Below are 13879 nucleotides of genomic sequence, written 5' to 3'. Positions count from 1 at the left end.
AGATTTGGAATCATCCTACCTAATTTAGGCTTGTAACTGCAGGATCTGTATTATAATTCTTGTTTTGCTACTCCTGTGTTCAACAGAGAGAAGGGCAGGGAGTAATTCAGTCTGTATATTATTTGAGTCACGTTTTGAAGTTGCTTGTCTTTCTACTGGTTGCAGGGGGGATGCAGGGATCGCTGTACTATTGAGAGTATAATCTCCTCCTATACTCAAATGCCAAAGCAAAATGGATCCAAACCAAAAAATGCATGGAGCTGCTGCCCAGCATAGGCTTCATTGCAAAAAGATTATATTTTAGGGAAAATGATATTTTAGGGAAGAAAGATTAGAAGAAAACAAGATTAACAGTTTGAAGCCTGGGAGTATTCTGATCCGTGTTTTAAACTGAACTTTTTAGGTAAAGTCATAATTAGTACATCTTGTGTGCTTGGAAAGTGAGCTAGCAATTGGACTAGTTATTCTGAAGCCAGTTTGAAAAGTCAGCACTTGGTCTATATTCGTGAATTTTTGTGATTTCTTTCTGTCCTGCATGTTTTTTTTTGGACAGCATCCAATTCTGTAGTGTGTGAGGCCAGATGGCTTTTATTAAACAAATATGAAAACCCAGAACTGGAATCAAACAAAAAGAATGAGAAGACTGCAGCATCAGTATAGAGCCAACTTACTGCCCTTGTGATAGAAGAATGGTTTTCTAATTGTTCATGAAAGCTAATGGAAACCATATTTTGGCTGTCAATAATTCTCAGGGGGGATCATTGTGAAGTCTTACCTCATCTCTTGTACTTTTCTGATAGAACATATCAAGTATTCAAAAGCATACGCACCCCGTGCAGCTCAAAGTGCAGAAAACCACTGGTCAGTTTTAGATACTGGAGAAAGATGGGACTCGGAGTGAGTGAGTTTTACTGGCACAGCACTGACCTGCTGGAGGCTGGTGCAGATTTACCTGCGTTAGAGCATGTCAGTTGTGGGAGAGGTAGATAAGAAGGAGACAGAGGGTAAAGGTTATGATGACGTATCTTAATTACTTTGCTCCTGTATTCTGTCTTGTGGGCGAGAAACAGGTTTTCACACTCAAGCATGGTGAGAGAGGGGGGGTGTTTGGAAACTTAATCCAGTCAACATCATCTACTTCTGGGTAGAGTTACCTGTAACTAAAAATCAGAAATGCTATTTTTTGCATTTTGTCCATGGAATCTTTCCTAAATGTTATACCATTTCAGTCCCCAAGATCTTTATTCCAGACTTTAGTAATAAAAAACCAATCAAAGTTACTATCTTAAATGTTAAATTTGATCCACCTTTTCTGTTTCAGTGCTGTGTATTAGCCCTTCCTGCACTGGATGGGGCATTACCAGCACAACACAAAACAGCATTCCCAATTGCCATATTTGACATTGGCATCACACCCATTTATCCGTCTTGGGAATGGCCTTTTTCTACTTTTCTTTCCAAGTTCCCCTGCATAGGAAGTCCTTAACCTGTGATTAATTAAGGAAGTAACCGAGCTGAATCTTGTGCAAGTAGTTGTAAGTAGCTCCAATGGAAAGTAATCACAGCTGTTATAGTGGTGTTTACAAGAGCTTGGGGTCCAACAGCCATTTTTTGGCTGTTTTTTTAAAATTATTTTTATAATATTAAAAACAGAATCAGGGTAAATGGCACCATACAGAGATCCTTCAGCTTGTTGCAATCACAAAAAACATGGCATGTTGGTAATGAATATCAAATTGGGATTTTTGTAACTTTTATGGGTATTTTTCATAGGGGGTTAGCCACTGTGATTGGTGGCTTTTTTGGAGTGCTGTTTGTCATAAATCTATATAATACTTTGGGGAAAGGGCTTTGCTTCTTGAAAGTGTGGCTAAAGTGATTTTGAGTACACTCATAAATGAATTACGCAGAACCCATTTCAGATGTAAGGAAAGATGTCAGTGTAAATAAGCAGGAAAAGGATCCTGACATATGTCCTTTAGAGATTTATGCCTATTGAGCTTATTGTATATCCTTATTAGTTTTAATAATTTATATCATCAGCTCATGAGGTAGTAACCCTGTAAAATACTTCCTTAAGACAGTCATCTTTTTCCCTTGGAGGCTAGAAAAGCTTTTTCTGAAGTGTCATCAGAGCCTTTCTTAGGGGCTTCCATAACACCCATCAGCTGTGACTCACTGTGTTTCTGCAGGTCCTTAAAAAAAATTGTTATAAAACTTGCCTGTTGATATCAGCTCACCAGGTGGTGAGCTATATCGTGTGCTCTATTAGTCTACACAAAAACAGGCTTATTACTGTCACCTCCTCCCCATTCCCATCCCACCTCTTTGGCTCATCTGCCTCGTCTTATGACTTGTCATTAGTCTGCCTTGTAAATTCTTTGTGGCAGGAACTTTTTCATTAGATATGTAGGTATATATAGTACCTACCATGATGGAGCCTGAATCCTTGACTGAAGAGTATGGGCACAATTCCAATACAGATAATAATGCTAATATTGTAGTGCTCTTTCTCACGTTTCCTGTAGACAAGAAGCTCTGCCACAGGAACAGCTCCCTCTCATTTTACAAGCTGTTACTTTTGACAAAAGATAATTAGATTTAAAAGATCAATATAGCATAGATTTCACTCAATCTTTAAGTAACGAACAGACAAACGATACTGTGAGGTGCTCAGATACGACTTTGTACTGTGGTTTTGTGCCATGAGTAAAGCAATGTTGTCAGGTCCCATCCCTTAAGAATAAGACACATTCTGTGTTTTTATCATAGAAATCTTTAGATTTTTTCCACATAGAAAAATTATACTATTTGTGCATAAAATACTAAAGATTTTCAGTGACTTCTGCTACTGTAAACTGACGTAGTTCTTGCTACTCTATAAAGGTATGCTGATTTAGATCTACTTAGTTACAGACTGAGATGGAATTTTGTTTTACTGAAAATACAGACTACACTAGTACATATCCTGTTATGATGGACGTTTTATAGGTACATAGTGAGATTTTCCCCACTGCAAGAAGAGCTAGTCTATGCAAATGTACAGCCCAGGTGGTGTTCTATTCTGAAATAAATTTGGCTGAAGGACTTAAATTACTTAAGAAAAAGGAAAAAAAAAATGTTCCAAATAATGAGTAAGAATCCTAACGGGTGCTAAATAATGTCATACACCTACTTCATTCTTCATTTACTTATTTATCTTTATTCTTAAGAGTAATGATGTAAAAGTGCTTTTTTTCCAAATGTTAACTTAGTTCTTTGCAGATGGTAGCCATCTACTAAATGACAAGTCATTTACAGTATTTGATTAGCACTATATATAGCCTGGATGGACTTATTGTTACAATATGTAAGAATAGTTGTAGAGGTGAAACTTGTTAAATTTGTTCTTTTCCTGTTGCTGTTACCAAAAAAAAAAAAAGGAAAATTTGAAACCAGAGATATTTTTGCCTGGCTTCTCCTATATTTGTAGGTGTTACCTCAAGTTAAAGCTGACACTCATAGGCCAGTTCACAAGATATTCTTGAGATAATGACAATACTAGGAAATATTGCTAAACTCCAACACCACTTGTAGCAATTATGAACATCCTCATTCTACAATGTCACAAGTAGATGGACTCTAATGGATGTTCAAGGAAAGCACTGGAAGCTTGAATGAATCTAAGAATCATGGCTTATCAAGTAAAGTTCCATCAAGGTTGCAGTACTGCTTTATATACTTACAGCAGCTTACACTGTGGGTCCTTTTTTATAAACTAGAAGAAATTTAATATTACAGTACACTTCAATATTACCACCATAAAGTGATCTTCTGGCATGAACTGCATACTTCTGTATTTTAATACCTTGATCAATGAGACCTCACCCCCATCTGTCCATAAACCAAGCAATTCTGATTCATTTGATATTGTGTTTTCTTCTAAAGTTTCTTCAAGTCATGCTGCTGGCCCTGTTTTCTTTGTCATAAAATTACTTTACACTTCTATTTCTCTGTTCTTAAAAAAACTAATTAGATGTTTTGATTTGTGTTTTATTTTCAACAGCTAAAAAGCTTGATAATGGCCCCACTACCAAATGCTGAATTAGTTCAGAACTCTTTGCAGTTGTATCGTTACCTGCTTCGATGCTGTAAGCAACTTCCTGAAGAGAATATTCGTCAGCATTACAGACATGCAGTCAGGCAGGTGAGAAACTGATTTCTGTTGGTGGAATTCAGTGTTGTGAGGCTTTTTGTTTTTCTCCTCCTACAGTTTGGACCAACTTCTTATAACTCCTGACGCTTAAAATACTATTCTTCTGCAAGCTTGAAACATTAGTGGGTTTGAAGGATTATACCAGGAGTATGTAGGAGCATTTCTTTTTGATTGCTTTGAATCTGAAACCACCTATTTTCCTTGGCTTTCATCTCTAATTCTGGTGTTAGTCAGGAGAGTGAACAATCATTCCTTACTCACCTAAACACGTCTTTTATGGTGAAACTTACTGGTTTCTTGTCAGTCATGTTTTCCACTATATACCTCCACCCCCAGCTGCCCCCTGGATGGGTGAATCCCATCTAATTGTTCATATAGAAGTAGTTTCGTGCCTTTGATAGTACCTGTTGTGCTGTGTCTTTCTATATTTAATGTGAATTGAAGTTTTCTGGGGTTTTTTTGCTGATGATGTGTGAAAGGAGTAAAATGCTTAATATGAAATTACATTTGACAATGCTTGTTATGGAAATAGCACTGTCAGGTGCTACCATGTATATTTTTGCCCTTTCAGGTCAATAGTTTGCTTGCATCAAATATTTTCTTTGCAATTTCAAAGTGATCCTTATTTTGACAACTGTTGTTTTAAGTTGGGTAGTCAGTGTAACACTTTGAATGTTTGAATATTGCAGAGCTTCAAAGTTCATGCTGATGAAGACGATCCTGAGCGAATCCAGCAGATCATTAAGAGGGCCATTGAAGATGCTGACTGGGTCATGAGTAAGGTGCATGCATCAGATTGTCTAAGTTTTGCTCTCAGTTCACATCAAAGAATAAAACATCAGAGGCAACTTAGGAACAGCAAACTGTTGTATCCAGGTGACAGAAAATACTTAGCCACTAGGGATTTATGATTGTGATAGTTCTTGCTTAAAAATTCTTCTTTGTCGATATAAACTTAAGTGTATTTTTTGGAACCAGTGATGCTTTAAGTTGGTCTGTATAAATCTTTGTTTCCATGAATAATTCTATTAAATTTCAGCATTAGTGGCTATTATAACTATTATGGGGGAAAAAAACCCTATAATATTTTGCAAGCCAGTTTGTTGATATGTATCAGCTACTTTCCTAACAGGAATCTATCCTCTCTGAGTTTACATAAACTCCCAGAATGATTTTATTTTTTTTGTTCAGATCTTGCCTGTGACTACACAGATCGGGGTCCAACAGCATAGTGGCAAAATTGTAGGAACTGGTTTACTTGTGCCATAATTATCACCCAGTGGCTATGACTCTTTACTATCACAGGACTGAAAGATACCACTCAAACTGGTTTCTTAAAGAGTGAAGATTGTTTACCGTTAGACAGCTGAGTCACCTGCATTTCCTTGGATTGAAATCTGGTTGGGGAGCACAATATGTTAACATGGGTTTCTGAGAGTGTAATGAAACAAGTCAAAAGTTCAGCTTGCTCTAAGTATCTGTGATTTAATTTACTAAATGACTGTTAAGTCCTTCTCTCTGTCAGGCCATGAAATCCAAATGGGAATTGTTACAGAAGCAAGCACAGATTAGTCATAGATTATAAAATTACAGCAGTAGCCAAATCCCAGCAGTTACAGCCTAGCAAATAATTGTCTGTGCCTGAATCTGATTTTATTCTCCCTGCAATTATGAAAAGCCTCATTCTGATTCTGCTACAGAGATGGTAGTCTGCCTCATTGGAAAACTGGTAACTGAACTCTGTGACAGGAGCATCAGATTCACAGTGCCTGCCAAGAAGCATTATTTTATATTGTAGAGGGAAAGCCTATCAAATTTTAATCTAACTTAAAGGAAAGTGAGATAATTTTATGTAGATCATGAAGAAGGCTGTAAATCCTTGTCAGTGTGAACTGTTCCTTTTAGTTATGTGCTCTTTCACGCAAATAATTATTTATTTCTTTTCTTTTTTAGTATAAAAAGCAGAAGTAGAAGAGGAATGATGAAGACAATGTCATTGGTAAACATTTTTAGAGGACTTGCAATCAAGCCCAGTACTCTATTATAGTTATTGCCTGGGGTTTTCTCTTACCTAATACAAATACAGTAATTTATCTCTCCTTGGGATGTCATGAAGCTAAATCAATATTTCTGAAGCTGTTTGAGTCTGTAGATTAATAGGCACAGTCTAGATTCAAAGTATTAGCTTGCATAATCACTAAACTTTAGCGTAAAGCCCAAACTTTTCTAAGCTTTGAGAGAGCTTCTCAGGAAAACTTACTGGGAATAAAAATGTAACCGAATACAAGACACTAACAAATAATTAGTGCCCTGTCTGTCGTTCATATCTGTTGAATTACAGCATCTCATCTGAAAGAATTTAACTAGTATCTGAGCATAAAGGTCTATACTGGGAGCCTGAAAACCTGAGAAATGCTCACTGAGGATCAGAGCAAATTTCTCTTTACTTGATTGTGGGCTAGATCATACTATTCGGCCTAGATTCGCTGTAGCATAGCAGTGTTTGATACACTTACTGTGTAGACTATTTGGTGGGAAGGTTCTTCTGTGTAAGTAACAGTGGATTTGAGTTTGTATAATGCTCAGAATTACAGTAGTCAGTCTGTTATGTCAGATCATCCTCTGCAGGACCATATAGATACATTTTCAGGGTGGAGGAGGTATGACCAGTGCACAGATTTAATCTAGTAGCAGACACAAAAGCATAGGCTACTGAATGGAGAACACACCCACAAGAACTTTAAGTCCATCTGAAACTTGAACCACTGTATTTTCCACTTGCCTGTGCATGCAGTGGGAATATCTTCATTCTACTGTATGTGTTTGCGCTTGAATTAATGGTTGTCTTATTTAAAGATAGGTGTCTGTCACCCTAATCTGTAAAGCTGCATGAAAATGAACACCGTTCAGATGGGGTTTGTGCACTGAATGGTATGATTACTGAAATGTGCAATGTTGTACAGATATAAAGGCCTTCACAACTTTTTGTAACGCCTAATAAATGTCCTTTAAAAATGGGAGCCCATGTCCTTTTTAAGAAGACTGTCTTTTCACTGCCCTAATGCGTTTTCATCACGGAACACTCAATAGAAACACTAGAAATATTAGCAATATTAAATAAAATTAATGTGGTGTACAAGAGTCCTTTTGAAACATGACCTTTGCTTCTCGCTGTACTTGGAATTTTCTACCTCAGGGTGGCAGTGCATGCCGCAGTGCGTGTCCGAAGTAGTTGGTGGTCGGGTTCTTTTTTACGGTTTCGAAATTGTTGAGCCTCTTCACCTGTCAAAATGGAACTCAAGTGCTGAGGCAGATCTTTATTTTAAACTCCAGATTTTTCTTTTCTCCATTTTTTTCTTTTCATTCAGCCATGAAAGAAATAAAGAAAATCCTAGCTCAAAGTAATTGAGAAGAATGACAAGTGCTATAAAAGAAATGGGGCCATAAGTGACTGTTTATACCATAATGTATTGTATTAAAAAAAATTCCTTTGTCTCTGTTAACCGTAAGCCCTCCTCTTCACGATTTCCTGTTCTTCCTCTGCCATCGCCACTATTGTTCCCCTCTCTTATTCCTACATCTTTCATATCACCTTACATACCCTCAGCTTTTGTTGTTCTTGTTCTACATATTCCCTAATTCTGTTCTGTCTCATCTTGTCTCTCTACCCCACTTATTTCTCCTCCTCAAATCCTTTTTTGATAGGTGCCTCAGAAGATACTCAGGTATTATTCTGGGGCCATACAGCTGCTTGATTTCAGATAAAACATGAGGGGTAATAGAGTTTTTCAACAAAGTAGGTGTAAGTTTTTCTTGATGTGAGGAAAACCGCTTTTCTTTCTGCTTAAATAGATTTTTTTTGAAAGTGCAACTATTCTGGTTTAAACATTCAAAATAATTTGATGCAAGATAGAGCATAGAAGAGTTCAGCTTTGGCAGTTGACAAGGAATATCCAGTATGAAACTGAACATTGTAGTAAAAAAGCTCAAGCAGATTTGATAGTAGATGTCTGAATATACTATTTTTAATCAAGAAGAGCAAACAGATGACCCATGCTGTACTGTATTATATATTTGGTCTGTAGCATGGACATGCACTGAACTCTGTGTCAGTGTGATAGTGAAAAACTGTAAGACTCAGTAGGATTAACAGTGTATAGAAACCTACTAGTTTCCTGAACTTTAACACCCTCTATTGCTTTAATTGTCTGGCCTTTTGTAGTGTGAGGCATAATATTTTGTTCAGTTATGAAATAGGATAATTACATGTGTCTAAATAATTCTTACATGCCTGTTATTTAATTTATGGATAGTTCAAGAGGGAAAGCACCAAGGAGCTGGAAGGTGCAACCGTGGCACGTCTGCATCTCTAAATGTGTGAAGTGCCAGCTGAGATATGGAAACATTGGACCAAAGGTATGATAGATGTAACTGATAGGGTAGGACCAGGACCTGTGAATTGTAGATTTTGGAAACCGGTACAGCATGCAGTTCTTAGTAGGGTGTAGAGGGAGAACATGGTTGCTGAGGCTGGAGACATCATGACTAAATATTTTGACAGTAGTAATTCAGTTGTAGGGCGTGATGTCTGAGTAGTTAGGGGTTTTTTTATACATATAAAAACAATCTGGTTTTCAAAATACCAAACCTTTTAATAGAATGGAAATAATATGAAGATAACTTTATTTACTCTGTTATGGAACAAGTAATTTCCTTGGTGGTGGGGAGACATGATGCAAACAACTACTTACTTCCTTGTAATAGTGAAGGTAACCCAAATTTCTAAGCAGACATGTTTCTCTGGGCTGAAGAGTCATTCAGCTGTGTAGCTGAGGCTTTTATGTTTTCAAGACATTATATGAATTCTGTTCTTCAGTAGCATAATTTGAGACCAAAGATGTTACATTAGCCCAGATGCAGATGGGAACGTGAACTCTGAAAAGGGATTTTGGCAGAACTTCAATACTTTTGACCAAAATTGTCATCCAGAAAACTTCTACTCAAAAGTAATTTAATCCTGGAGTTGCCCTCATTTACTACTCACTAACCTGTTTCACCTGAGAGTTTATATGGTAAATTGAGTTCTCTTTGTTAGTATCTGCGTTTGCCTTTGAGCAACTCTCTGCCATCCAGCCTTGCTGGGACAGAACAACTGTTCTCTGTTCCACCAATTACTTCACTAGGTACTAATGGTGCTGTGCTACGGATTAGCTGCCAGTGGCTCTAACAGGGCCCACTGTGGGTGAAACTTACACTGCTGCAGGCATAACTTTATTCCTCTCACAGGGGAACACTGCCTTGGCCAGTCTCCTCCATGGTTCTCTGATGGCAGTGGCAAAGAAAATAACACTAGATTGGTGCATTTGTTTTTCCATATTCAGTCATCCAGAATCTCTGAAACTAAAGATGTTGGGTGCCAATTAAGTAATAAGGGATAAAAGAAACTGTGTTATATACTGTAATTACTATTGCAAAGTTTAAAAGAATAAAGGCTTACAGTGCTTATTAAACTGTTGACACAATAAAGGAAGATGAGTAAAAAGGCGCAAGCCTATTCTCTTCATAGGGTTTAGTTTCTTTTTACTGAAATGAGGAACCCGTGTCAGTTCTGGTAAGTAATGGACTGTTGATAGGTATATGCAATAATTGGATGATTAAGGGCCCATCAGAAGGTAATGTCAAAGTTTTCATAGGCCCCACTGATAAGCAGTCCTATAGTAAGCATTCAGTTGCCAGCATCACTTTTGGTGTGGAATAGCATCACCTGGTCATTCATTAGCATGAGGGTTTTCATTGTGTTTACACAAATCTAATAACTACATTCTGGAAACAATAGATTTGCAGCTGACCTTGAGTCAGTAACTTCTAAGTGCTCCTCTACAATTAGAGGAGTTGAGTGCTGTTAACCGTTCAAAGGTTGTGTACAGACAACTCCGTCAGTTAAGCTAGAGAGAGGGTTTCACAGAGGGCTTGTTATGCAAGACAAATATTAGAACAAGGAAAAGACAGCTGAGAGACTTCTGTTTAATAGGTTGGGATCGTGCTTTTAATTCTTGAAGTATGGAGAAACAGCTTTATTTAGATCACATCTTAGCCAAGGAAAATTAGGAAAAAGTTCTTGGTCATTAGCTCCAGGTTATAGGCTTGCCAAAACTCAGTCTAAGAACAGAACCAAATTTGGTGCTATGCTTTTATTTTCTATGTGTATATACAACATGGGGAACATAAAGCTGAAATTGTGTGGAAATAATATGTATGTAATGAATGTGGAAGTGTACCATGTCTAGAAAGACTGGAACAATGGCAGTGGGTTAGTCAATATGGGTTTTTTAGCATATAGGTTCTGGCTGTTAAGCCCACAGGCAAATGTCAAAGGGTCTACTTTTGTTATTAGAGCCTTGGAGACTCATGTTGAAGGTTTCTGCATAGTGAAAATCTTTCCTTTTTTCCTTTATTTTTTTTCTCCTTTGTTCATAGCAGGTTTTGGCATGGCAAAGGTATAAATTTGTGGCTTATCTAAAATACAGGATAGTGTTCTGCACTTCACTTGGTTAGAGATGTATATATTTCTGATCACATTGTTATGTCACAAGTGTTACTGATTTCAATTCACTCTTGCCACAAAGTAATTTGAGCCCTGTGGGTAGGGAATAGAATACTTCCACCCCAAGCCAGGTTTTGCTTAGAGTCATTTGTCAATAACTGAATATTCTTTAAATCATTCTTTAGCTTTAGCACTTTAGCACTTGTTATATCACAGGCATTGCTTTTTGTTTATAGACATGTGAACTTAAGAATTCGATGTTAAACAAAAACATCTCTTCTATGGTGTTTGGCTCATTTTCAAATGTCATAAGGAAATGATCTTTACAGTGGTACTATAAAGAATAAGTATACACGCTATTTCTGAGTATATATTATCAAATAATATTCACTGTGATCTTTTTTCAAGGGAAACAGTTTCTTATTTGTGAATAGCTTTTAACTTGGTATTACAAATTGTGCTTTCATATAAAGCTCTGATAAGATGCAAACCGAACAGGCAGCACAGCAGCTATGAGTCTTAAACATTCAATATCGTAATATTCATTCATTATGAGAGCCCTTGACCTTAAACTGTAAGAACAAGTCTTTAAAGCTTTATGCTCCAAATTGTAGCGTCCATCATTGTTATCCAGAATAGCATATGTTTATTTGAAATGTGCGAGTAGTCTCTTTGTCAAGAACTGTCTTCTAAAACAAGTCAGTAACACCTGAAAATGGCTTGACGCTGTACTGCGCTGCCCACTTGGTCAGTTGCTTTACTGCAGTCTTTTCTACTGTTTAGAGGTGATGTATTTCTTCTTGAGCATCAGCCAGCTGGCACATCTGTCAACTTTTGTATTATTTGATTAATTTATCTTATACTTCTGTCGAGCCAGGTTTTATGAAATAGTGTTAACTGAAGTATACACTAGTCCTTTCAGCTCCTGAGTAATCAGGGAAGACATATTAACTTTAAAAAGACCCAGCTGTTCTTTGAAGAATATTTTCTGTTTCCCTCGTAATTGTTTGATATTTTAAATAGTTTTTTAAAGTTTAGAAGCAGAGGCATCTGTTACAGCTAAAAGCTTAACAATGTTTGTATTTTTTCACTGATAGAAGAGGTTCCTGACATTGCACACTTAAATGTGCAAGATTACTCCCTTAAGTAAGCTAGTAGGTGATGAAAATTAAATTTCTGGAACGGCAGTTTATTGTCCTTACCTATGAACTGAGAAGCCTAAGAAGTTTCCCATTCTGTTAACTATTGACCTGTCTGCCTTTTCCTTCAGAAGAATCTGCCTTCATAGTCTGCATTAATTCACTTTGAAAAGGATTAACTTGATTTTTTTTTTTTTCTTTAATCACTAAATTCTGAGACAGCTTTGTTTGGGTGCTTCACTATGTCATATAAAATACTTTCTTTCAGCTGCTGCCCTGCAAAATTAGATTGAACTGCTTCATTACCTGTGCATTTCCTTCTGCTGGTGTTCAGCTTCATCTGTTGAAAAACTAGTGTACTGTATGTTCTTTTATTATTACAGCTTATTTTTTGCACAGTCTTTAGTATCCTTTTTGAAAGAAGTTTAAAAGTGCTGGTGTTTTGATTAGTATTTCCTGCCATTCTACAGAATGGATTTTAAAAGATACAAAATTGACAAATTCTTGCAACTGATTAGGTTGACTCTGTTCTGTGTTAGGTAATGTCACACAGGATCTGGGATTTTCTCAGTCTTACTTTATCTTTCTCAGTAGTCGCCTCATCTACAGAAAGTCAGCTGTATCTGAGGTGGTATGAAACAAGGAACAAGGAAAACTGTGTTTCAAAACAAATGTCAAACAGAAGTTAGTCTGGAAAATGTTATGTCATGATGGCAGACACAGGCAAAGGCTGTGTTTGCTGGAGACACCTCCCTGATACTCATCAATCTGAGGAATGACTTCTCATGCCCCAAAATAGATTATTTCATTTTCCACAATTGTGCAACTGCAAGAGCTGCTTTCTCTTTCTGTTTTTTCCTCCTCTTCTTATAGGTCACAAAATGGTGTGTTTAGCCACTGTTTACAGTATGGAATGCAGACACCTTTTGAGTCTTGGAGACCTCTCCCCAAAGAGCTCTGAAGACTTTGTCCTCTCTTAGCTGGAACTATCTCATGCTGAGTTGCAGCTCTATGGCCAAGATTTTCAAAAGTAGTTCTCAGATTGCTTTTTAGGTGCCTTACTTGGGAGACCTTAAAAGTTATGCTTGGTGATAGTCTTACATACTTCGTGGTGGTGCCATATATCCTCAGGAAAATAAGATCACTTCTCTGGACTGCTATTTCATATTCTGCCTTGTCCATTTGGATTACGTGGAAGGGTCTCTAGTTCACTGTCTGCATAGTGATGCATATATGTAACTGCTATTAACAATTGGGTTGTCATGGTCAAGATGAGTAAACAATAACTTATAGTCAATCTCAATACTGCTTTTTTTTTTTTTTTAAGAACCAGTGAGAGCTCTTAACACACCTGATTCTCTTCACATACTCATTTGCTTCCGCTCCCAGTGTTGTGCTCACTATCTTCCTTTAGCCTGATGATTTCAGTGTGCAGAGCACCTCTCTGACAGGTTGAGACTCTGCTGGCAAGTAGCAGTAAAATGGTTATTCCCCTACCAGCATGACTTTGAACTAGGAAGATACTAAAGTGGTAATGTTAATTTTACAGTTATTTCAGAAGCATAGTTTAAAAATAGAGATCTCAAATTCTGCTCCCAACTGACATAATACAGCTTATAGGATTTCACAGTTACACTATCCCAAGTCTGGTAATTTCTAATTGATTAAATGCAGTGAAAATGCTTCTAGTGATGAAACTTAAGAGATGAAGAGCCAATCCCTGCCCTCTATAACTTGTTCATTATCCTCAAAGCTTATTCATAAGCAAAGGTGCAGGGTTTATAGCTAATGTAATAATACAAAGAATGTACATACCACAGTATGAGTGGTATTTAGCATAAAATAGCTTGAATGAAATCATGTCTGACGGAGAGGAACAGAATCATAAACACTTTCATCTAACAAAGATACTTTGAAAGGTACAGGTTAGATACCACACTGAACCTGTAATCAGCTGACTTTATTGTACTAATTTTACAAGTATCTGCAAGAAATCACAGA

General features: G+C 37.0%; 2 protein-coding genes across 9 annotated transcripts in view; both read left to right on the top strand.

Moving 5' to 3' along the window:
* LYRM9 (LYR motif containing 9) overlaps nt 1–7215 on the top strand; it is a 41706-nt gene extending 34491 nt beyond the window's left edge. For all 8 annotated transcript variants that reach the window (XM_055721257.1, XM_055721218.1, XM_027806360.2 and 5 more), the window contains exons 2-4: nt 4046–4186; nt 4885–4977; nt 6149–7215. In XM_055721257.1, the coding sequence (XP_055577232.1) occupies nt 4061–4186; nt 4885–4977; nt 6149–6166 (237 nt within the window). In that variant the 5' untranslated portion in view covers nt 4046–4060 and the 3' untranslated portion in view covers nt 6167–7215. The remainder of the gene's footprint in view (nt 1–4045; nt 4187–4884; nt 4978–6148) is intronic.
* Nucleotides 7216–8436: 1221 nt separating this feature from the next.
* Nucleotides 8437–13879, top strand: part of NOS2 (nitric oxide synthase 2) — a 36490-nt gene continuing 31047 nt past the window's right edge. Inside the window, exon 1 of the mRNA XM_055696351.1 lies at nt 8437–8611. The gene's annotated coding sequence lies outside the window, so the exon portion shown is untranslated. The remainder of the gene's footprint in view (nt 8612–13879) is intronic.

This window comes from Falco cherrug, chromosome 1, assembly GCF_023634085.1.
Source record: "Falco cherrug isolate bFalChe1 chromosome 1, bFalChe1.pri, whole genome shotgun sequence".
Classification (NCBI taxonomy): domain Eukaryota; kingdom Metazoa; phylum Chordata; class Aves; order Falconiformes; family Falconidae; genus Falco; species Falco cherrug.
Note: the sequence above shows the minus strand (reverse complement) of the source record. Positions and strands in the feature narration are given on the sequence as shown.